At 45.3% G+C, this 25,609-nt stretch overlaps 1 protein-coding gene across 3 annotated transcripts; it reads left to right on the forward strand.

Annotated features, from left to right (window-relative positions):
- Positions 1-25,606, forward strand: RBM48 (RNA binding motif protein 48). 3 transcript variants are annotated; one of them, XR_008843802.1, is made up of 6 exons: positions 1-458; positions 16,697-16,887; positions 17,732-17,877; positions 20,939-21,381; positions 23,657-24,528; positions 24,639-25,606. XR_008843802.1 is itself a non-coding variant. In XM_056519025.1 (5 exons), exons 1-5 carry the CDS (start codon positions 602-604, stop codon positions 23,744-23,746), a joined length of 897 nt encoding a protein of 298 aa, XP_056375000.1. In that variant the 5' UTR covers positions 1-601; the 3' UTR covers positions 23,747-24,567. The 3 variants fall into 3 exon arrangements, 2 of the variants coding, with proteins under 2 accessions (XP_056375000.1, XP_056374999.1); XM_056519025.1 differs by lacking the exon at positions 24,639-25,606 and having other exon boundaries at positions 1-628; positions 23,657-24,567; XM_056519024.1 differs by lacking the exon at positions 24,639-25,606 and having other exon boundaries at positions 23,657-24,567.
- Positions 25,607-25,609: the final 3 nt, after the last annotated feature.

Genomic DNA, 25,609 nt, shown 5'->3' on the forward strand with positions numbered 1-25,609 from the left:
AGTATGGCTTGGGTGGAAAGAAAACATTGTCCTATTCTGGTACATAAAAGAACCGTACACCCCTGAAACATTCTGAATAGTAGTTCCTTCCACCCAATCACGTTTGTAGTTATACGTCCGGGTCATGTGATAACGCTGACGTCTGATTTCTAGAGCGTTTATTTATAGAGAACAGATGTCGCCCCCTATACACCACGTCTAATCGGTGGCGGCCATCTTTGTGAAGACCAAACGCTTTGTGGAAATAAGCAATTGGCGTCAGTAGAATGGATCCGCGATAAGCGGACACCGCAGTAATTTTATCTCGTGTATAAGGGGTCGGATTGTTGTGTTTGGTTCCCTAGTAAAGTATGGCGGATCCCCGTTCTCAAGTAGAAGTGCAGCCGCACCACGAACAGCGAAAGATCTGCGCGTCCCGAGCGAAGTACCGAGATGGACGGAATCCGAGAGCAGTCAAAGTGCGTGCGGTCATTATAAGAGCGCTAATTCTGACATACAGGTTCTTGTGGAACTACATGTCCCAGCGTGCGTGACAGAAAGGGGCGGGGACTTGTAATCCTACAACATATGGAAAGTGACGATATAGAGCACTACAATATATATGTACAGTGACCTCACCAGCAGAATAGTGAGTACAGCTCTGGAGTATAATACAGGACATAACTCAGGATAAGTAATGTAATGTATGTATACAGTGATCTCACCAGCAGAATAGTGAGTACAGCTCTGGAGTATAATACAGGATATAACTCAGGATCAGTACAGGATAAGTAATGTAATGTATGTACACAGTGACCTCACCAGCAGAATAGTGAGTACAGCTCTGGAGTATAATACAGGATATAATTCAGGATCAGTACAGGATAAGTAATGTAATGTATATACAGTGACCTCACCAGCAGAATAGTGAGTACAGCTCTGGAGTATAATACAGGATATAACTCAGGATCAGTACAGGATAAGTAATGTAATGTATGTACACAGTGACCCCACCAGCAGAATAGTGAGTACAGCTCTGGAGTATAATACAGGATATAACTCAGGATCAGTACAGGATAAGTAATGTAATGTATGTACACAGTGACCTCTCCAGCAGAATAATGAGTACAGCTCTGGAGTATAATACAGGATATAACTCAGGATCAGTACAGGATAAGTAATGTAATGTATGTACACAGTGATCACACCAGCAGAATAGTGAGTACAGCTCTGGAGTATAATACAGAATATAACTCAGGATCAGTACAGGATAAGTAATGTAATGTATGTACACAGTGACCACACCAGCAGAATAGTGAGTACAGCTCTGGAGTATAATACAGGATATAACTCAGGATCAGTACAGGATAAGTAATGTAATGTATGTACACAGTGACCTCACCAGCAGAATAGTGAGTACAGCTCTGGAGTATAATACAGGACATAACTCAGGATCAGTACAGAATAAGTAATGTAATGTATGTACACAGTGACCTCACCAGCAGAATAGTGAGTACAGCTCTGGAGTATAATACAGGATATAACTCAGGATCAGTACAGGATAAGTAATGTAATGTATATACAGTGACCTCACCAGCAGAATAGTGAGTACAGCTCTGGAGTATAATACAGGATATAACTCAGGATCAGTACAGGAGAAGTAATGTAATGTATGTACACAGTGACCCCACCAGCAGAATAGTGAGTACAGCTCTGGAGTATAATACAGGATATAACTCAGGATCAGTACAGGATAAGTAATGTAATGTATCTACACAGTGATCCCACCAGCAGAATAGTGAGTACAGCTCTGGAGTGCTGACCAATTAGTTGCGGGTGTGGTCGTGCTTCAGCTGTGCTGTGTGTGTCTGCTGTGTCTCCTGAGCTCCAGGGAATTACCATCTATTCCACCTGGGGCCTGCTTCCTCCTCCCCAGGGAGGGAGTGGGTTTCCAGGCATGAGTGAGGGAGGCGAGGCCCAGGCTTCTGCTCCTCGGAATAGGCCGCAGGGGAGCAGTAGAAGCCAGCAAGCGGCCGGAACATCGGAGGATTTGGGGGTGAGGCGTTCCACCAGGAGTCGCAGCAATGCTGCTCCAACTCCCCCCACAGAGGTGAGAAGCTCCAAGGCTGGATCCACCTCAGGAAAGCTGGGTGCTACCAGCGGAAAGCTGGGTTCATCAGAAAGAAGGCAGAGTGCTCACGGAGGTGAAGCCGACCTCAGTGAGGAAGGCTGGGGAGTGCTGAGGACCCGGGAGTCTATTTCCACCTATACCTCCCGGGTAAAAAGTCACCTCCGTGAGTATGAAGACGCCTGTAAGGCCATCAGGAGGCTCCGAGAGGAACTGCGCTGTGCCCGTGCCAGGGCTAAGGTAACTCCTAAGAGGAAAAAGGCAGAGATCCAGGCAGAGATAAAAAGACTTATGGCTGAAATACAAGCTTTGGAGGAGAGGAGAGCAGAATTACTGGCGAAGAGTGGTCCATTTAAAGAAAAATTGGAAAATGGAGAAACATTCAAGGTAATGGAGGAAAAGGAAAATAAAAGGTTGGTGGGGCTGCAACCTGAGAGCCAGGTGGATGATGCGGAGGAGATGGAGGAAGAACAACAGCCAGATCCACCTGGTGGCCTGCGGCAACAGCAGCAGGCCCCGTACAGTGGGCCCCCTGCACAGCAACCAGCAGTATCACCTGCCGACTCAGGGGAGGACAGTGACAGCAGCTACCAGGGAGGGGCGCTAATGGCCCAGATCCACATGCTGGAATCCCCAGTGTGTCCTCAGAACCTGGTGTTTGGAGATGAGCTCCCAAATGAGGCACCTGGGGGTAAGAAGAAGAAGACCAAGCCAAAGCAGCAAGAAGTGGTGAGTTACATCTACACCCCCCTCCCTGTAAACCCTGAGTCGGCCGCAGGGTCAGCTCATTGTGCAAGCCCCGTTACCCAGCCCAGCCCGTGTTCTGTGGTGGACTCGGTGCAAAGGTGCGGGGAGAGTACAGATACTAAAAGGGCGCAGAGCTCCATGCCTGTTTGCAGTAGCAGGGATGGAGCAGAGAAGGCATCGGCCGCAAGGCCGTACAGTGAGGGCGGCCCAGCGGTGGGCATAGAGGCAGACTCCGGTGCTGTAGTTCGCTCCCCTGTGGGAGAGGGGGGTGACTCAGTGCCGGAGGTAGTCGTGGTGGCTAAGGGAAAAATAGATTCTCCCAAAAGTAGAAAAAAACTTTTGTTTTGCATTGGCGCCGCTGATCCAGATCAGCGGCGCCCAGGAGCTGGACATTCTAGTACGGATGAGGCGGAGGGTACCGGTAAAAACAGGGCTGGGGCCGCTAATAAACAGGCTAGGCAGGCTTCCCGGTCCTTGTATAAGGGACCGGTGACCTGTCCTTTGGTGATGGCTCCAGCCCTGGTACCCAGTGATGCTGACAGTACAAAATCTGCGCCAGAACGCACCGGTCCAGCCAGTATGAATGTGGAGGTTAATGTTGGAGTGACTGAGGGTGTGAATGAGGTGAATAATTCATATGTTACTAAAAATCTTTCTGGGGCTTTGAATAGTGGTTTGGGCTGTAGCACGGGTGGAGGTATGGGGGGCACATCAGCTAAAATAGAGGTCAATGGTTTGGGTATGGATTATGTGGAGGAGGGTGGTGAAGGGGCACAGATTAGTGGTGGGAATGTAGGGCCTGGTCCAGTTGCACCCCCAGCGGTGGCAGCACCCGTCCGCAGCTACGCGAATGTCACCGCTGGGGAAGGGGGGCAGCTTCCTCGTCCTCTGGCTCTGGGGAGAACAGTTTGCAGCAGCGTCTCCTGGGGGCCTTAAGGAGAGGGGAGAGATCGATCAATGTAGAGGGTAGGGAGGTTGATCTATCCTTCTGGATAGAGAGACATGGTCTTTCAGCCTTCCGAGAGGAAAGAGGGGGGGATAATGTGTGGTCCCTCCCTACAGCCGGGCCAGGTGGTCTCCGTAGGAATGTGGTCCGGCTGAGGTGGAGAGGCAGTGATACATGTCCTCCAAGATCTAAAGTTGTTGAGCTTCTGCTGAAGTTGGGCTTTAAGGCAGCTGACATCTATGCCTTGATACATCCTTATGGTACCCCTGAGTTCGATATCAGCTTTGTTCGGCCGGAGGGGCTTGAGCTCTTCTGGTCGAATTATGAGTTGGTAAAGAATGAGCCCGGCTGGCGAGACTTTGCCATTCAGGCAGTGTCTCGCCAAAATAATGTCAAGAAGGTGACCGTTTTAACCCGTAATGAATCGCTTTCTTGTATTGACATCATGACGTGGCTAGGTCGGTATGGTGAGGTGGTGGAAGTCCCAAAAAAGAACAGGGATGAATATGGCATCTGGTCAGGGGCCTGGACGTTTATGGTCAAGCTTAGGCGTTCAGGAAACACCGTTACCCATATACCATCTGCGACCTTCCTCGGAAGGGATCGTATCCAGATCTTCTACCAGGGTCAGCCGAAGCTCTGTCACAGATGTGGTGACCCCACACATTTTAGTGCCAATTGCACTGTGCAGAAGTGCACTCTGTGTGGGGAAATAGGCCATCTCGCTACATCTTGTGCAGAGATTAGGTGTCACCTGTGTGGTGACTTAGGTCACCCATTCAGTCGCTGCCCTCGTTCCTTTGTCAACGCGGTTGTTGCCCCGGTGGGAGTAAGCCGTGAGGTGGATTCTGCTGGGGGGATGGCTGTCGGGGATGAAGGGGTGCAGGGGCCAGGGAAGAAAAGTAAGCAGAAGACGCCTGCCCAACTGAGGCGTCTCGAGAAGCGTCAAAGGGACAGGGAGATTCAGGACTCACAGGAGCATCAACCAACTGGGGTGACTCCTGATCCTGTCCCTGCGGCCAGTCTTACTGCTGAGGCCCTGGGGGATAGTGAACTGGATGAGGAGACTGGAAGGATCCACAAAGAGGGGGATGCCGTCTCCTCACTGTCCTCCCATGGTGGGAGCGCGGATGAGGACAGTGGGGGATGGGCAGAAACAAAGCGGGGTACTCGGAAGAATAAGAAAAGGAGAGATGTAAGATCTTCTCCCACCTGCCAGATGCCAAAGGAAGGTACAACTGATCTCCCTCTGATTGGTCTCTCCAACCGGTTCCGAGCCCTCCGCGACATTTCCTCTTCGGAGGAGGGGGTGGCTGGGGGTGAGGTTCCGGATGTTGCGGTGGGGCTCACAGGAGACGCTGAGTCCTCTCTCCCTGGGGAATCTATGTCTTCAGGGGGGGAGACAGGCCCAGAGTCAGGGGACGAGGAAAATGTATATAAAGGGAAAATGGACACATCTATTTCACTTAAAAGGGGTAAACCATCATCTGATGAGGAGGGTGGTGGGGTGGATGGGAAGGATGGTGGGAAAAAGAAAGCTGTCTAACTCAATCACCCTTGATGGCGGCACCCTCTCCGTTGACTCTGGCATCCATTAATGTTGCCAGCATAAAGTCAGATACGGCTCGATTTGCGGCCTATGATTTTTTTGCCCATATTAATGCTGATATTTTATTTTTGCAGGAGACCAGGCTAACAGATATGTCATCTATCTACAAGGCTAAAAGAGAGTGGAGGAATGGGCCCTCCTACTGGTCTCTTGGGGCCGAGCCGTATAGCGGAGTGGCGGTCCTTTTTACCGCAGCGGTAGAATGCCGACGGGTTATCGAGTTAGAAATGGGGAGGTGCCTGATCTTAGATGTCCTCATGAAGGGACAAGAACTTCGCCTTATTAACATCTACGGCCCACAGTCTAAGTGGGACCGGAAGTGTCTCTTTATGAGGATCAAGCCCTATCTTTTTACAAGTCGGCAGGTGGTCTTTGGAGGGGACTTTAATGCTGTCACGAGGCCCCAAGACAGGGGAGGTGCCAGAGACAAGCTGACTTATGATAGCGTCGCCCTTAATAGCATAGCGAGTGAGGCTCGCCTGGTGGATGTCCACATCCGGCACACCACAGGCCACGTGGGATTCACCTATCATAGGGGTAGTTGTAGGTCTAGGATAGACAGGTTTTATTTAAAGGAGGAGGCCGTCTCTTCAGCAGTATCTGTTGTTGAGGTGGAGTTCTCCGATCACTGTTTAATTTTGTTTTCTCTGAATGTCGCAGAGACCCCCCGGATGGGCAGAGGCTATTGGAAGCTGAATTCGTCTCTCTTGGAAGAAGCGGAGATAAGACAGTCCTTTGAGGATTTTCTTCAGAGCCAGGTACCATTGCTGGGCCTTTGTAGCAGTAAGTCAGAGTGGTGGGAGATCTTCAAGGAAAGGGTTGCGAGATTCTTCCGCCAGCTCTCGGGCCTCAGAAGCCTAAACAGGTACCGTTTGTACCAGGGCCTGAGGAAGAAACTTGAGCACCTTGCCTCGACTGGAGGTAGTCGTGACGATATCTCCAGAGTGAAGTCCTTGTTGATGAAGTGCCAGTATGACAGACACGCATCTTTGGTTTTTGAGAGGGATTACGGGAAGTACCGCTCGCCTGACCCTTACAGAAACTGCAAGATGTCAGTGAATAGTAAAATAGTCTCAGGACTGATTGATAGTACGGGATCCTTGAAAAGGTCCAGATCAGGGATCTTGGAGGTCGTCAGATCCTTCTACTCGCACCTCTTGGGAAGGAAGGATCTAGATCGAGATAAGGTATCAGCTTTCTTGGCTGAAACCGTCCCTGAACCAGGAGTAGACCCCTCTCTTGACGTTTTGACAGAGATGATCCGGGAAGAGGAAGTCAGGATGGCTATTGATGGGCTTGCCCTCAAGAAGTCACCCGGTCCGGATGGCTTAACATCTGAGTTCTATAAGACCTTTAAGGACACTTTGGTTCCCCTCTTGACTGCGGTTTTTAATGAGTGTCTATCCTCGGGCACTCTGCCAAAGTCAATGAGGAGGTCAGCGCTGATCATCCTGTCAAAGGGTAAAGACCCGTTCCACATTGAGAATTGGCGTCCCATAGCGCTTCTCAATGTGGACCGAAAGATTCTGGCAAAAGTGCTGTTTAACCGGCTGGTGGAGTTTGCACCCCGGCTCCTTTCGGGGACTCAGAATTGCTCTGTTCCGGGCCGCAGTACATTTAGTGCTGTGCTCAGTGTCCGAGAGGCTGTGGAGCAGGGTAGGGCTGGCCACTGGAAGGGGTACTTGCTGTCCTTGGATCAGGCAAAAGCGTTTGATCGGGTTAACCATGAGTACCTCTGGTCTGTTCTTCTGAGATATGGCCTGCCGGGGGGGTTTGTTGATTGGCTTAAGATCTTGTATGCAGGGGCAGAGAGTTTCCCGCTTGTGAATGGTTGGATTGGCCGCTCTTTTGAGGTTGGGTCTGGCGTCCGTCAGGGTTGTCCTTTGAGCCCGTTGCTGTACGTGTTTGCAATTGATCCTTTCCTTAGGAGGATTGATTGTGGACCGTTGGCGGGGGTGAGAATGGACCTGGCGGTGCCGTATTTGGCTCTGAGGGCGGTAGCGTATGCTGATGATGTCACCGTGTTTGTCTCCTCACAAGAGGAAGGCCAATGGGTGATGTCAGAGGTGGACCGCTACTCGGAGGCATCCGGGTCCAAGATCAACCGGGATAAGTGCGAGAGTCTCTGGCTGGGAGGGGGAGATCCTAGTTTTGATCTCCCGGACGCCCTTCCAGGGCCCCAGGAATCTGCAAAAGTTCTCGGCATCGAATTTGGCCAAGGGGATTACCCCAAACAAAACTGGGACAGCAGGCTTAAGATCGCCGCTCAGAAGGTGGATCAGTGGAAGGGTTGGTCTTTGACCCTCCGGGAAAGGGTTAACCTGATCAAAACATTCCTGCTCCCTTTACTGATATACCTGGGCAGTGTATGCATGTTGCCAGAACCTCTTTGGACCCGGGTCTACAGTGTGTTCTTCCAAATGTTATGGGGGAACAGACTGAACCTAGTGAAGAGGGAGGTTACTTACCGTACAAGGAGACTAGGGGGGTTGTGTATGGTCAACCCCGTGGTATTCCTAGTGAATACCTTTCTTAAGACCAATATAGCAAACCTCTGGTCAGAGAGGGCTCCTCCGTGGGTATCCTCCTGTAGGGGATGGTTTCAGCCTTTCTTCCAGGAATGGGAGACAGGAGGGCAAGTGAAGGATCTTCGCACACCACACGGGCATCTCCCGGCTTATGCTACCCCGGTTCTGAAGGTTATTCGTCGGTGGGGTCTGGGGATGTGGGAGATTAGGACTCTGTCGAGGAAATTCCTTGACAAGAGGGTCCTGTCTTCTCATTTCCAGAGGCCATTGGCGCTCAAGGACTGCCCAAGTCGGGATCTGGAGGTGGGTTTAGAGCTTTTGAATTCTATCAGGATCCCCTTGAAGTTTTGGGACTTGACTTGGCGCTGCTTCCATGGGAAACTGTGTGTGAGGGACAATCTGAAGTGCAGGAGCTCTGATGACCGGGGATGTCCCCGCGAAGAGTGTGGAGGCATGCTGGAAAGCATGGAGCATTTTCTGCTTCATTGTCCCTTTAACACAGAGGTTTACACCAGGGTGGGCGCTTCCATTGGTTGGCCTCGGCTGGCCAGTCTCTCCTATGCGGAATGGGCCTATGGGGCATTCAGAAACCTTGGAGGCTGGGAACGGTGCACTTTATTCCTAGTCAGCTCAGTGGTTAGGTACTACACGTGGAACGCACGGTGTTTAGTGTCGACGCAGCGTAAAATCCTCCCTGTGGATGTGGTGGTTAGGAACATTCTCGGTGACCTGGTGAAGGTGCGTTCTCTGGAGTACGAGAGGCTGGGTGCTGGCAGGGCCTCTCGTCTATGGAGGGGCTCTGCCTTTAAAGTGCCTTAGCCTGTTGTCCCCCCCTGGTGGTGGGCTGATGCTGGCACATTAGTCTTTTTGTTTTGAGTTGGTTTATGGTAATATAGGGCTTGCAGGCACTGAACTTGAGCTTTAGGGGTTTGTTGTTTGGCTTATAGTGTTATATGTATTTGTTATTGTATTTATTGTTGTAGTCTATTTGTATACTTATGTATTGTATATATTGTTAGTCTGTGTATATTTTATGTAATGTATATATTGTATATATTGTGTGATGCCACCTGGGGTTTGGGTTTAGTTTAGGTTGGGTGGTGGGTTAAAAAGGGGGGAGGGGGTTTGTATGGGACTTTTATATATACAGAAAATCCTGGACTGGTTCATGGACGTCTGGTAACATGTACTGGGGGCATGGGATGCGGGACCAGCTCAGGGCCCAAAAAAAAAAAAAAAGTGGTGTTATTTTGTTTGTGTTGGTTTTTATTATTTTGTATATATTATTATTGTTGTTGTTGTTATTCTTTTTGGTATATTACTGGTATTGGGGTTTTTGGTATTGCAACTGGGCCAGGAAATTCACATTTAGTATTAGTGTATATAGTTTATTAGTATGGTATAGTATTATGGGTATTATAGGAATCTGTCTTTTGTAAATATTGTATATATTTGTTTGTGTGCAGGAATGAGTGTGGGGTGGACCGGTGTTGTATTTTATGCTATTGTGTTGGTTTTATGATCATTATATTGATATGTTCTGTCGGATATGATATGTTTATGTTTTGTAATTTTTTTATTGTTATGTTTGAAATTTTAATAAAAGATCTACAGGATATAACTCAGGATGAGTACAGGATAAGTAATGTAATGTATGTACACAGTGATCACACCAGCAGAATAGTGAGTACAGCTCTGGAGTATAATACAGGATATAACTCGGGATCAGTACAGGACAAATAATGTAATGTATGTACACAGTGATCTCACCAGCAGAATAGTGAGTACAGCTCTGGAGTATAATACAGGATATAACTCAGGATCAGTACAGGATAAGTAATGTAATGTATGTACAGAGTGACCTCACCAGCAGAATAGTGAGTACAGCTCTAGAGTATAATACAGGATATAACTCAGGATCAGTACAGGATAAGTAATGTAATGTATGTACAGAGTGACCTCACCAGCAGAATAGTGAGTACAGCTCTGGAGTATAATACAGGGTATAACTCAGGATCAGTACAGGATAAGTAATGTAATGTATGTACACAGTGACCACACCAGCAGAATAGTGAGTACAGCTCTGGAGTATAATACAGGGTATAACTCAGGATCAGTACAGGATAAGTAATGTAATGTATGTACACAGTGACCTCACCAGCAGAATAGTGAGTACAGCTCTGGAGTATAATACAGGATATAAATGGAGATTTTCCTAGCTAACGTGACGGAAAATATAAGTTATATGAAGACAGGAGGCGAGTATCTTGCATTAAACCTTTCTTTTTAATGCCCATAGCAGAAAATTACAGAGAATTTACTTCATAACATTAGAACATTTTATTAAAACTACAACTCCCAGCAGCCCTTGGAATCCCCTCCCCTGGGGTGGAGACCCTATATAAGGGGCTGGCTGGATCTCCTCTTCCTCTTTCTTTCGTGCGAACTTCGGAACAGCGCACGACATCTTGATACCCCGGATACACTCCGACGGCAAACGAATTCCATCTCCCGAACTAGACGACAGGGCCAACTGGGCCCCCAGCAACTGTGTTTCAACTGGAACCTGGTCGTCAGGGCCAACTGGGCCTCCGTGAACTGTGTTCGAACTGGAACAGAAAAGCATAACCACTGTAACTCATGGTCTCCTCAGATTCTTCTGTGTAGAAGGAAGTCCCGTTCTTCAATATCCTGAAACGAGAAAGGAACACCATGACAGGGTGGGGTCGGGAGGGAAGATACTCGCCTCCTGTCTTCATATAACTTATATTTTCCGTCACGTTAGCTAGGAAAATCTCTATTTATATATCAGACAGGAGGCTCATATCTTGCAATTTTAAAGCTAAAGACAGAAGAACAGACATGTCAAAGTACAGATACAGAAACGTGTTCTTGTGGCCTAAAATAAAACTGCCGAAAAGTCGTCTCGGACGACCAATCGGCGGCCAACAAAAGGTCCGAAAGTAATCACTTTGGTGGCCATAGCTCCTCTAGAAGAGTGGGCACCAAAGAGAGAAATGTCAATCCCAGCCATTTCCATGACTGATCTGACCCACCTGGCCAAGGTAGCCGAGGATACCGGAAGATGAGGCTTGACATACGATAACAATAATTGATTGGGAGACTCGGATCACAGAGGCGTGGTCCGCATCTCATATGTTTGTAGACAGCGTACTACGCACAGGCGCGGGTGATCCGGAAAAAAGGGATAGAAGACGGAGTGAAGTCCTGTCTTAGTTCTGCGAACCACAGAAAAGCGTACTCCTTCCGGCGAAAACTGTCGCCTGGAGATATCCAACGCTTTAACATCCGACACCCGTTTAATAGACACTAAACATAAAAGGGTAGTAATTTTGAAGGATAAAAATTTTAAGGAGAGAGCATCATTATCCGCCCAGGAGGAAAAGAGTTCTAACACCCGGGAGACATCCCAAGTAGACTGGTATCTAGGACGGGGAGGACGCTTATATTTTACTCCCCTTAAGAGCCTACATACCAAAGGATGTTTGCCAACTGGCAATGCGTCCACCGGGCAATGGTATGCCGATATGGCGGATCTGTACATGTTGAGTGAACTATACGATTTCCCAGACTCAAAAGAGTCCGCAAGGTAGTTCACTATCACTGAGACAGGTGCTTGAATGGCATCAACTTGCCGTTGATCACACCAACGAACCCACAAAGCCCAGGCCGATCGATATGCCGATCTAGTCCCTGGGGCCCAGGCCAAGGCAAGGAGGTCTCTAGCCGACTGTGAAAGGTCACCACCGATGTCCGGGATCCCGAAACCAACCACGCAAGGAGTGGAAGGTTGCCCTCCAAAATCAACGGATGAGGACCCATGATAGGGTTCATGAGAAGGTGAGGCGACTGGGGAATCAGTCGAGGAAAGTCGATTGTCATCCCTAGGAGAAGGGGAAACCACGGTTGTGTCGGCCACCAGGGGGTGATCAACACCACCGTCGCCTTCTGATTCAGTACTTGGAGAAGGAATCTGGAGATCGTATTGAATGGGGGGAACGCATAGTGTGTACCCCGTGACCAGATCTGGCGGAATGCGTCCACTGCGGATGCTTCCGGGTCCGGTCTCCAGCTGTAAAAGCGAGGCAATTGTCGATTGAGGCGAGATGCGAAGAGGTCCGTGTGTAAGGGACCCCAAAGATTCCACAAAGCCCGAAAAATAGAACGGTCTAATGTCCAATCGCTGGAATCCCTCAAATAACGAGAATTCCAGTCTGCCACTGTGTTGGACACACCAGGAAGATATTCCGCAATAAGAATGATGTCCCGGGACAAGCAGAAGTGCCAGAATTCGGATGCGATGTCTGCCAGTACCCTGGACCTCGTCCCCCCAAGGCGGTTGACATATTGAACCGCAGCCACATTGTCCATGCGTAAAAGAACGCAACAATTGGTATTGTGAGGGATAAAACTCTTGATAGCAAAGAATGCTGCCAAAAGTTCCAGGGCATTGATGTGGAGGAGAGACTCCTCTACGGACCATCTCCCTCCTGTGGTATTGCGCCCGCAACGAGCCCCCCAGCCTTGACGGCTCGCATCGGACTCTATTATGATGTCCGGGCAGGAATTGAATATAGTCTTGCCGTTCCATTCGACGGCATGGCGCAGCCACCAGTGTAATTCCTCCACTGCCTCCGGGCAAAGGGCAACTTCGTCTGCATAGCGGAGACCCTGGCGTATGTGAAGGTTCTTGAGTCGTTGAAGGGCCCGATAATGAAGTGGGGCCGGGAAGATGGCTTGAATCGAGGCTGATAATAGGCCGACTATGCGTGCAATCATCCTCAGGGACACTCGACCCCTGCGCAAAGTCGTTCTGATTTCCTTACGAATCAGAGCTAATTTGGAGGTTGGTAGCATCAGAACGGCACGTTTGGTATCCACTAGGAAACCTAGGAATTCTAGTTCTTGTGAGGGAGTCAGCACAGATTTCTTGTGGTTGATGAGGAATCCTAAGTCCTCCATCAGAGAAACCGCCCATTGTTTGTGTAACAGGGCCTGCGTTCTGGAACGTGCCATGATCAGCAGATCGTCCAGGTAGATGATAAGCCGTACCCCCCTGCTCCGGAGCGCGGCTACCACCGGTTTCAGTAACTTGGTGAAACACCAAGGGGCTGATGATAATCCGAATGGCAGGCAGGTGAACTGCCACATTCGGTCCCTCCATAGAAACCGAAGAAACGGTTGGGACGAGTGGTGAATAGGAACGGTAAGATATGCGTCCTTTAAGTCGATCTTCACCAACCAGTCTCCTGGCCGGAGAAGGTCGCATAACAGATGGATACCCTCCATCTTGAAGTGCCGATATATCACGTGTTGGTTTAAATCTCTTAGATTTATCACCGGGCGATAACCGCCATCCTTCTTCTTTACCAAGAAGAGGTTGCTTACAAAACCGGGGGACAAGGGGTTTACCTCTATAACCGCCTGTTTGGATAGGAGCTCTCGGAGCTCGTTGTCTATGAGTGCTATGTTTTGAGCGGAAAACTGAATGGGTGGAGGTATAGAATTCAGTACGGGGAGAGATTGGAACTCTATCTGGTATCCTGCTACCGTATTGAGGATCCACACGTCTGCCGTAATCATGGACCAGACGTGGGTAAAATACATCAGTCTGTCCCCCACCGTTGTGTGTGGAATGGAAATTGTGTGTGTACTCACCGGTCGGTGGACGAGACCTAGGATATCCGCGGCCTCCACGTCCTCTCCAGGGGCGTCCTCGAGGGGGAAAGAAAGGAGCCGGCTGGGCCACCGGCATGGTGTACTGTTGTTGAGCGGGAGCAAACTGTTGGTGCGCAGCTCTAACATAGGGCCTATAGGGGGTTGAGCGGCCGGCAGATCGGCCTCTGCCTCTACCGGCCTTGCCAAAAACCTTGGTAGTTTGGCCTGTTTTCTTTAGTGAGGTCTGCGCCTTATCTAGACTGGAAAATAGGCTGACCACCTTATTAATGTTCTTAATGAGATCCTCTCCGAAGAGGAGACCTTCCGCGGAGGGTCCGGGCTCATTCTCCGCTAAATGACTGAGCTGGGGTTCCAGCTTCATTAAAATCGAACGGCGACGTTCGGTAGAGCACGCCGTGTTTGCGCTGCCTAGCATGCATATCGCACGCTGGGCCCAACCTCTAAGTTGTGACAAGTCTATAGGTTGGTCAGCTGAGGCTGCTTGTTCAGATAAATTAAGAATCTTTGTGAGCGGTCCAAGCAGATCAAGTATGCGATCCTGTATTAATTTGAAGGACCGTTCAATGCCCTTCTTGGAATATTTGCCAGCCCGGGTCAGGTACTTAAGGAGGACCGGGTCTATCTCTGGGGTGACCGCCACCTTCTTGGCCACATAGGGCCTAGGGCATTCCATCCTGAGTTTGTTCCTATTTGTGCGGTCTAGTGACCGTCTAGTCCAATGTTCTATGTACTGAGCTACGTGTGGTAGTGGCGCCCAGTCACCTGAGCGAGGATGTATGATCTCATCAGGATTGAAGAGTGGTTGTCCCTGAGCGTCTAAAATCGCCTCACTGGACACTTCAGGTTCGGCATTATGACAATCAGCCTGAAACCCCGCATCTTCATTATCAGAGTCAGAGTCCGTGGCTTGAGCCGTGTCCGACTCGCCGGATGACTCGTCGTTGGACGTGTTGTATGAGTCCGGTTTTATACGCCTGGCGGACTTCAGCCCTTTTTTAATATTCTCCTTGGGGCACAAGGGTCGAGGGAGGTCACTGAGATGCGGGGTGCGGCAGGCCGGTTCGGGTCCTGCCTGGGGCACATTATAAACTTCCCCTGCCGGGGAGTCGTAGTGTACGTTCACATGTTTACGGTTTTGTGTCACTTTACCCTTAACTGGCTCAGTAGATGTAGAGGGCAAAGAGGGGTCAGAACGTACATTAGCAGCCAGAGCTGCCTGAATGGACTTAGTAATCAAGTCCTGAATCTGGGAAGCGGACATAATTTGGGAGGCTTCAATATCAATAGCCTCATTAACATGGGTAGAAAATGGAGTAGAATTATCTCCAGCCATCCTATAGATGTCAGTATGAATAAGGGGGAAGCTACAAGTAGCCTAACTGACAGCAATAAACTAACTTAGATAACTCACTGGGATCAATACCTAAATGCTGGCGCTCCTCTCACCGCTCGCACAACACTGGCGACGGTGAGAGGAGGAGGATCCTAGTAAGCAGAGCTCACAGCCGTAGTCTCGCGAGACTACGGCTAGAACTTCTGTGATAGGACGCGCGGACTCAGCGGAGGCGCGTCGCAAGGGACGCGTCACTCGGACACGCCCCCCGAATGTTGCAGAGCCCGCGAAAAGGACGAGAGCGACGAAAATAAGCCGAAGAAGACGGCGCGAAAGTAGGGTAAAATGGCGCCTGACAGGAGAGAGGACCCGGAGTAACAGAACCGGGAACAGTGAAAAACACAAAGGGGGAATGTAGAGACTGAAAAGGAAGATAATAATAACACTGAAATACAATTAATAGAAAATATAGGACAGTATATATAGAAATATATAGAATGAGTTGGAAAAAACAAAACCAGGACAACTGGAGAAATAGGGACACTTGAAAGGGTCCCCACACACCAGTAACCTGGTACAATGAAAGAACAATAAAGGAAATCTCTATATGAAAAACAATGAAGATAAAATTGTTATACTTAACTAGCTGCCATGAGCAGAAAGAAAGAGGAAGAGGAGATCCAGCCAGCCCCTTATATAGGGTCTCCGCCCCAGGGGAGGGGATTCCAGGGGCTGCTGGGAGTTGTAGTTTTAATAAAAAAAAATTTCTAATGTTATGAAGTAAATTCTCTGTAATTTTCTGCTATGGGCATTAAAAAGAAAGGTTTAATGCAAGATATGAGCCTCCTGTCTGATATATAACTCAGGATCAGTACAGGATAAGTAATGTAATGTATGTACACAGTGACCCCACCAGCAGAATAGTGAGTACAGCTCTGGAGTATAATACAGGATATAACTCAGGATCAGTACAGGATAAGTAATGTAATGTATGTACACAGTGACCTCACCAGCAGAATAGTGAGTACAGCTCTGGAGTATAATACAGGATATAACTCAGGATCAGTACAGGATAAGTAATGTAATGTATGTACACAGTGACCTCACCAGCAGAATAGTGAGTACAGCTCTGGAGTATAATACAGGATATAACTCAGGATCAGTACAGGATAAGTAATGTAATGTATGTACACAGTGACCTCACCAGCAGAATAGTGAGTACAGCTCTGGGGTATAATACAGGATATAACTCAGGATCAGTACAGGATAAGTAATGTAATGTATGTACACAGTGACCCCACCAGCAGAAAAGTGAGTTCAGCTCTGGAGTATAATACAGGATATAACTCAGGATCAGTACAGGATAAGTAATGTAATGTATGTACACAGTGACCCCACCAGCAGAAAAGTGAGTTCAGCTCTGGAGTATAATACAGGATATAACTCAGGATCAGTACAGGATAAGTAATGTAATGTATGTACACAGTGACCTCACCAGCAGAATAGTGAGTACAGCTCTGGAGTATAATACAGGATATAACTCAGGATCAGTACAGGATAAGTAATGTAATGTATGTACACAGTGACCTCACCAGCAGAATAGTGAGTACAGCTCGGGGGTATAATACAGGATATAACTCAGGATCAGTACAGGATAAGTAATGTAATGTATATAGGTTGGTCAGCGGTGTCTGTGCTCTTCAGTGACCTGTTTTGTCCTCTGTAGGTTTACACCATTAATCTGGAGTCTCGGTACTTGCTGGTGCAGGGGGTCCCGGCCATCGGTGTTATGAAGGAATTGGTCGAGCAGTTCGCTCTGTACGGAGCAGTAGAAGAATACAATCCTCTGGATGAATACCCGGCCGAGCAGTTCACAGAGGTTTATCTCATCAAATACCAGCGCGTACAGAGCGCACGGTGAGACCCTCAGGCGGAGGATGCTTTATGTATTAAAGGGGTACTCAGCTGGAAAATATATATATTTTTTTAAATCAACAGGTGACAGAAAGTTAAACAGATTTGTAAATTACTTCTATTAAAAAATCTTAACCCTTCCAGTACTTATCAGCTGCTGTATGATCCACAGGAAGTTCTTTTCTTTTTGAATTTTCTTTCGGTCTGACCACAGTGCTCTCTGCTGACACCTCTGTCCATGTCGGGAACTGTCCAGAGCAGGAGAGGTTTGCTATGGTGATTTACTTCTACTCTGGACAGTTCCTGACATGGACAGATGTGTCAGAAGAGAGCACTGTGGTCAGACTGAAAGGAAATTCAAAAAGAAAATAACTTCCTGTAGAGCATACAGCAGCTGATAAGTACTGGATGGATTAAGATTTTTAAATGGAAGTCATTTACAAATCTGTTGAACTTTTTGGCACCAGTTGATTTAGAAAAAAATGTTTTCCAGTGGAGTACCCCTTTAAGGCAGTGTTTCCCAATCAGGATGCCTCCAGCTGTTGCAAAACTACAACTCCCAGCATGCTCGGACAGCCAAAGGCTGTCCAAGCATGCTGGGAGTTATAGTTTTGCAACAGCTGGAGGCATCCTGATTGGGAAACACTGGATTGGGGATAATCTACTGTCCGGGCATGCTGGGAATTGTAGTTTTGCAACATCTGGAGGTCCACAGTTTGGAGTTCACTTGTTTAGATGATCCCTAATTGTACAGTATTATATACTTATTTACTAAATTTGTGGTCATGTTTTTTTTCTTTTTTTTTTTTTACAATTCACAACTATTGTTTCTCTCTTTACTTTCCAGAGTCGCCAAAAGGAAGTTAGACGAACGCAGTTTCTTCGGAGGAATCCTTCATGTCTGCTACGCCCCGGAGTTTGAGAGCGTACAAGAGACCAGAGAAAAACTACAAGACAGAAGGCGGTATGTGGCCCGAGCAACCGCGGAAAAAGGTCAGATATATCACAAATCCTGACTTGTACATAGGAGGCAGTATTATAGTAGTTATATTCTTGTATATAGGAGCAGTATTATAGTAGTTATATTCTTGTATATAGGAGAAGTATTATAGTAGTTATATTCTTATATATAGGAGGCAGTATTATAGTAGTTATATTCTTGTATATAGGAGGCAGTATTATAGTAGTTATATTCTTGTATATAGGGGCAGTATTATAGTAGCTATATTCTTGTATATAGGAGCAGTATTATAGTAGTTATATTCTTGTATATAGGGGCAGTATTATAGTAGCTATATTCTTGTATATAGGAGCAGTATTATAGTAGTTATATTCTTGTATATAGGAGCAGTATTATAGTAGTTATATTCTTGTATATAGGAGAAGTATTATAGTACTTATATTCTTGTATATAGGAGGCAGTATTATAGTAGTTATATTCTTGTATATAGGGGCAGTATTATAGTAGCTATATTCTTGTATATAGGAGCAGTATTATAGTAGTTATATTCTTGTATATAGGGGCAGTATTATAGTAGCTATATTCTTGTATATAGGAGCAGTATTATAGTAGTTATATTCTTGTATATAGGAGAAGTATTATAGTACTTATATTCTTGTATATAGGATAAGTATTATAGTTGTTATATTCTTGTATATAGGATAAGTATTATAGTAGTTATATTCTTGTATATAGGATAAGTATTATAGTAGTTATATTCTTGTATATGGGAGGCAGTATTATAGTAGTTATATTCTTGTATATAGGAGGCAGTATTATAGTAGTTATATTCTTGTATATAGGAGAAGTATTATAGTACTTATATTCTTGTATATAGGATAAGTATTATAGTTGTTATATTCTTGTATATAGGATAAGTATTATAGTAGTTATATTCTTGTATATAGGATAAGTATTATAGTAGTTATATTCTTGTATATAGGAGCAGTATTATAGTAGTGATATTCTTGTATATAGGATAAGTATTATAGTAGTTATATTCTTGTATATAGGATAAGTATTATAGTAGTTATATTCTTGTATATAGGATAAGTATTATAGTAGTTATATTCTGGTATATAGGAGCAGTATTATAGTAGTTATATTCTGGTATATAGGAGCAGTAATATAGTAGTTATATTCTTGTATATAGGAGCAGTATTATAGTAGTTATATTCTTGTATATAGGAGAAGTATTATAGTACTTATATTCTTGTATATAGGAGAAGTATTATAGTAGTTATATTCTTGTATATAGGATAAGTATTATAGTAGTTATATTCTTGTATATAGGATAAGTATTATAGTAGTTATATTCTTGTATATAGGAGCAGTATTATAGTAGTGATATTCTTGTATATAGGATAAGTATTATAGTAGTTATATTCTTGTATATAGGATAAGTATTATAGTAGTTATATTCTTGTATATAGGATAAGTATTATAGTAGTTATATTCTGGTATATAGGAGCAGTATTATAGTAGTTATATTCTGGTATATAGGAGCAGTATTATAGTAGTTATATTCTTGTACATAGGAGCAGTATTATAGTAGTTATATTCTTGTATATAGGATAAGTATTATAGTAGTTATATTCTGGTATATAGGAGCAGTATTATAGTAGTTATATTCTTGTACATAGGAGCAGTATTATAGTAGTTATATTCTTGTATATAGGATAAGTATTATAGTAGTTATATTCTTTTATATAGGATAAGTATTATAGTAGTTATATTCTTGTATATAGGATAAGTATTATAGTAGTTATATTCTTGTATATAGGATAAGTATTATAGTAGTTATATTCTGGTATATAGGAGCAGTAATATAGTAGTTATATTCTTGTATATAGGAGCAGTATTATAGTAGTTATATTCTTGTATATAGGAGCAGTATTATAGTAATTATATTCTTGTATATAGGAGCAGTATTATAGTAGTTATATTCTTGTATATAGGAGGCAGTATTATAGTAGTTATATTCTTGTATATAGGAGCAGTATTATAGTAGTTATATTCTTGTATATAGGAGCAGTATTATAGTAGTTATATTCTTGTATATAGGAGCAGTATTATAGTAGTTATATTCTTGTATATAGGAGGCAGTATTATAGTAGTTATATTCTTGTATATAGGAGCAGTATTATAGTAGTTATATTCTTGTATATAGGGAGCAGTATTATAGTAGTTATATTCTTGTATATAGGAGGCAGTATTATAGTAGTTATATTCTTGTATATAGGGAGCAGTATTATAGTAGTTATATTCTTGTATATAGGAGCAGTATTATAGTAGTTATATTCTTGTATATAGGAGCAGTATTATAGTAGTTATATTCTTGTATATAGGAGCAGTATTATAGTAGTTATATTCTTGTATATAGGAACAGTATTATAGTAGTTATATTCTTGTATATAGGAGCAGTATTATAGTAGTTATATTCTTGTATATAGGAGCAGTATTATAGTAGTTATATTCTAGTATATAGGAGCTGTATTATAGTAGTTATATTCTTGTACATAGGAGCAGTAGTATAGTAGTTATATTCTTGTACATAGGAGCAGTATTATAGTAGTTATATTCTAGTATATAGGAGCAGTATTATAGTAGTTATATTCTTGTATATAGGAGCAGTATTATAGTAGTTATATTCTAGTATATAGGAGCAGTATTATAGTAGTTATATTCTTGTATATAAGAGCAGTATTATAGTTATATTCTTGTATATAGGAGGCAGTATTATAGTAGTTATATTCTTGTATATAGGAGCAGTATTATCGTAGTTATATTCTTGTATATAGGAGGCAGTATTATAGTAGTTATATTCTTGTATATAGGAGCAGTATTATAGTAGTTATATTCTTGTACATAGGAGCAGTATTATAGTAGTTATATTCTTGTACATAGGAGAAAGTATTATAGTAGTTATATTCTTGTATATAGGAGCAGTATTATAGTAGTTGTATTCTTGTCTAGACCCCTAATGTGGTTTGCTTGTTCACTTGTTTCCTGTGTTCTCTGTATAATGTTATCTCTAGATTCTAATTTTTACAGATCGCCAGGGTACAGAGAAAAGAAAAGATGCCCCTAACAATTCCAGTTCAGTGTCTGTACCTGTTGAATCATACTGTCCGGGCCCCTCCACTTGGGGCCCCACTCCTCAGCCGGATGAATTTTTACATATGCAGCCATCATGTTACCCCGAACCTTATCAGGAATACAGATCCACATCTCCTTCAGGCTCTTTTTCTAGAAACCCGTCTTCTGGAGACAATGCACAAGACGTTGTAAGGAGTAACCCCGCCAGGTTTATGCCAAGGACTACCCAGCTACAAGAGAGGCAGAGGAGACGGGAGGCCAGCCTGGCACATTCTCTATCTCTTACTGACTCTCCAGAGGTTGTAGTAGGACCCAAACTACCGGATCTGCCAAAATTAGACCTGGAAGACGATTCTCTAAACACATCTGCCAAATTAATAAGAGGAAAACTAAATCAGGTGCGTATAGTAGTATATACAGGCATTGCTGTACAGCAGTGTTTCCCAATCAGGGTGCCTCCAGCTGTTGCAAAACTACAACTCCCAGCATGCCTGGACAGCCGAAGGCTGTCCGAGCATGCTGGGAGTTGTAGTTTTGCAACAGCTGGAGGCACCCTGGTTGGGAAACACTGCTGTTCACACTTAGTACTTAAGCAAGGGAGGCTGTAGATATGGAGGTACTGGTAAACCGAATCCACAATGAGTATTAAAGGGGTACTCCACTGGAAAACTTTATTTTTTTATTTTATTTTTTTTATCAACTGGTGCCAGAAAGTTAAACAGATTTGTAATTTACTTCTATTAAAAAATCTTCATCCTTCCAGTACTAAACAGCTGCTGTATGATCCACAGGAAGTTCTTTTCTTTTTGAATTTCCTTTCTGTCTGACCACAGTGCTCTCTACTGACATTTCTGTCCATTTTAGGAACTGTCCAGAGCAGGAGTGGTTTTCTATGTGGATTTGCTCCTACTCTGGACAGTTCCTAAAATGCTAAAATGGGCAGAGGTGTTAGCAGAGAGCACTGTGGTCAGACAGAAAGGAAATTCAAAAAGAAAAGCACTTCCTGTGGATCATAACAGCAGCTGATAAGTACTGGAAGGATTAAGATTTTTTTAATAGAAGTAATTTACAAATCTGTTTTATTTCATGGCACCAGTTGATTTAAAAAAAAAAAAAAAAAATTTCGGGTGGAGTACCCCTTTAATGACATCACCATGCTTGATTTCAGGGGATGTGATGTCATCAGAATCTTTACATTAGTTCCGCCTCTTGCTTTAGGCCTTTAAATTCAAACAACTATTGAGGTTCACACTGCGTTTTATTACTACAATTTTGTGTTTTTAATAATCATGTAATATGTATTTAAACATAGCGGTTGATTTATGTTGTGTAGTGTCCATATCCCACTGCCATTGGATTCGGTAGAGTTGTTAGGAGGCGTGCTCCTTTTAATGAATCTGACAGTGGAGGCCCCGCTCCCTTCTACATTGGCAAAGTCAGCATAAACCCCCAGACAAGTTTGAGGGTTAGTACACTTGTATTAGAAGACCAGCACGTTCCACCAGAGCCCCTGTGTCTTCAAGAGACTATGTATAAGTTGTATGTAGTTAGCTCCCCCTAGTGGTGGCTGCAACCAGCCAGAATTTAAGTCCTGTCTTTGTCAGCTATTTGAGCTTTGTATCTTAAAAAAAAATAATAATAAATTCGAGCCCCAACCAGTATGAAGATATACTAAGGATTAGGGATCGACCGATATCTGTTTTTTAGGGCCGATACCGATAATCGGTGGAGGTTAGGGCCGATAACTTATACCGATATTCCGGTATAAGTTATCGGCTATTTACCACCCCCCCCCCCCCCCCCCGCAGCTATTTACCCCCCCCCCCCCCCCCCCCCCGCGACACCGCTGCAGATCATAGATTTAAATCGGGCACTTTAAATCAATGCACTGCAGTGGCTTTTGCGGTGCCATAGGCCGCCGCCACCCGCTTCTCACCCCCTGCCTGTCCGGGGGTCCTGAGACCAATCACCGCCACCGCTCCCCCCGCCGCACCGCGACCGCCGCCACGCCGCGCCGCACCCCCGACCCGCCGCACCGGCCCCATTGCCTCCCCCATCCCCGGTTTTATAATTACCTGTTCCCGGGGTCCACTCCACATCTGGCTCCGATGGCGTCCTCCTGAACTGTCACTGTGCGCACTGACTGTGACGTCACGTCGCTCACGTCACTCGTCATTGCGCACAGCGTAATGCAGGACGTAGCAGGAGCAAGAAGTAGCGTGGGCCCCGGGAACAGGTAATTATAAAACTGGGGATAGGGGAGGCAATGGGGCCGGGACGGTGGGGGGTGCGACGCAGCGGGTCGGGGCGGTGCGGGGCACTATCGGCTTATCTGCAAGGTAATTGCCGATACCTATAATGCCAAAAATTGTGATTATCGGCCGATAATATTGGCCATACCGATAATCAGTCGATCCCTACTAAGGATAGGTGATAGTGTATGATTTCTGGGGCTCCCACTGATTACTAGCACAGGGGTACCTAGTCTACCATTCCTGCTCACCCCAAAACAGGTAAAGTGTAAGTATGGATCATGCACACAGCTGGAACATTTCAGTCTATGGGGTTGACTAAAACCGCAAATGAATGGAGACTCTGGATCCCTGTTCTAGTATTGTGGACTTTCCAGCAATCATACATTTATGTTACCAGTAATGTTCTGTTTTTTTACAGGTTTCTCAATCCCCCACAATAACCAAACCAGAGGCCACGAAGACTGAAACCCAATCTGCACCTCCAGTAAAACAGAGGAGAAGAATATGAGGGGGGGGGGAAAAGACGCATTGAATATTTAAAGGGGTATTCCAGGAAAAAAAAACATATTTTTTTTGTTTTTATATCAACTGACTTCTTAATCCTTCCAGTACTTATGAGCTGCTGAAGTTGAGTTTTTTTTTCTGTCGACAATAGTGCTCTCTGCTGACACTTCTGCTTGTCTCAGGAACTCAGTTGCAGAGTAGGAGCAAATCCCCATAGCAAACCTCTAATGCTTCGGACAGTTCCTGAGACAAGCAGAGGTGTCAGCAGAGAGCACTGCGGTGAGACAGAAAAGAACAACTCAACTTTAGCAGCTGATTACAGGAAGGATTAATATTTTTAAATAGAATTCATTTACAAATCTTTAACTTTCTGGAGCCTATTGATATATAATTTTTTTTATTTTCCTGGAATACTCCTTTAAGTCTTCAGATCTGAAGGGGTATTCCAGCATTTAACAAAAAATGTCTCAATTTTAACATCAGTGTTGAGGGATAGCCAATGTCATTGTATAAATCTACCACAATCGTGCACCTAAATTCCTGTATTGTATTCTAATTGTTACACATCCACACCATTTATTTGGTGTAGGATGCTATTGTGGCACTTGTAGTCCACTGCAGGAATCCTCCATTGTATGCATTTTTATGCTGGGGATCGCCCCTAGCAACGGACCACAAGGGCAGGATCTACCGTATTTTTCGCCCTATAGGACGCACCGGCGTATAAGACGCACCCAATTTATAGGTGCAAAATCTAAAAAAATAAAGATTTTGAACCCAATAGTGGTCTTCAACCTGCGGATCTCCAGATGTTGCAAAACTACAACTCCCAGCATGCCCGGACAGCCGTTGGCTGTCCGGGCATGCTGGGAGTTGTAGTTTTGCAACATCTGGAGGTCCGCAGATTGAAGACCACTGCATAGGAGGTAATACTCACGTGTCCCCGCGGCTCCGGACCCGTCACCGCTGCCCTGGATGTCGCTCCATCGCTGTCGCCGCGTCCCCGTCGCTCCGGAACGTCTCTGCTGCCGGCCGAGTATCCTCGCTCTCCATCGCCACCATCACGTCGTTACGCACGCCGACGCACGTACGCGATGACGAGGAAGGAGAGCGCCGGCCATACAGGGGATCCCTGAACGGAGAAGACACCGAGGAGGCAGGTAAGGTCCCTCCCGGTGTCCTGTAAGCACTAACCCGGCTGTTCGGGACCGCCGCGGTAAAATCGCGGCGGTCCCGAACAGCCCGACTGAACAGCCGGGTTAGTGTCACTTTCCCTTCAGACGCGGCGGTCAGCTTTGATTGCCGCGTCTGAAGGGTTAATACAGGGCATCACCGCGATCGGTGATGTCCTGTATTAGCCTCGGGTCCCGGCCGTTGATGGCCGCAGGGACCGCCGCGATAGGGGTGTATTCGCCGTATAAGACTCACCGACTTTTTCCCCCCCAGTTTTGGGGAAGAAAAAGTGCCTCTTATACGGCGAAAAATACGGTACTCCCCCAGTATAAATGCACAACTGCATTTGGGGTTGAGCACCTCCAGCCATTTGAGACCACATCTTTGTTGTTGTTTATGTCTTTAAAGAAGACACAAAATCTGGGGACTAGATGGACCCAAGCGGGGACTGGAGGTAACTATAATTTGTTTATGTCTCTATTTTTATAAGATACCGGCCGTTTGATGGGAAAAAAAATAATAGTAATACCAGAATGCCACTTTAATAATACATAAGATAATATATATATATATATATATTTTTTTTATTGTTGTAAATTGGTAAAAAAAAAAATTTTTTTAAACAGATGGTTTTGGAATTTATTTTGCATGTGCTACTTCAGGGTTTGGTACTGATCTACACAGGGATACATTA

Source organism: Hyla sarda, chromosome 5, assembly GCF_029499605.1.
Source record: "Hyla sarda isolate aHylSar1 chromosome 5, aHylSar1.hap1, whole genome shotgun sequence".
NCBI lineage: Eukaryota > Metazoa > Chordata > Amphibia > Anura > Hylidae > Hyla > Hyla sarda.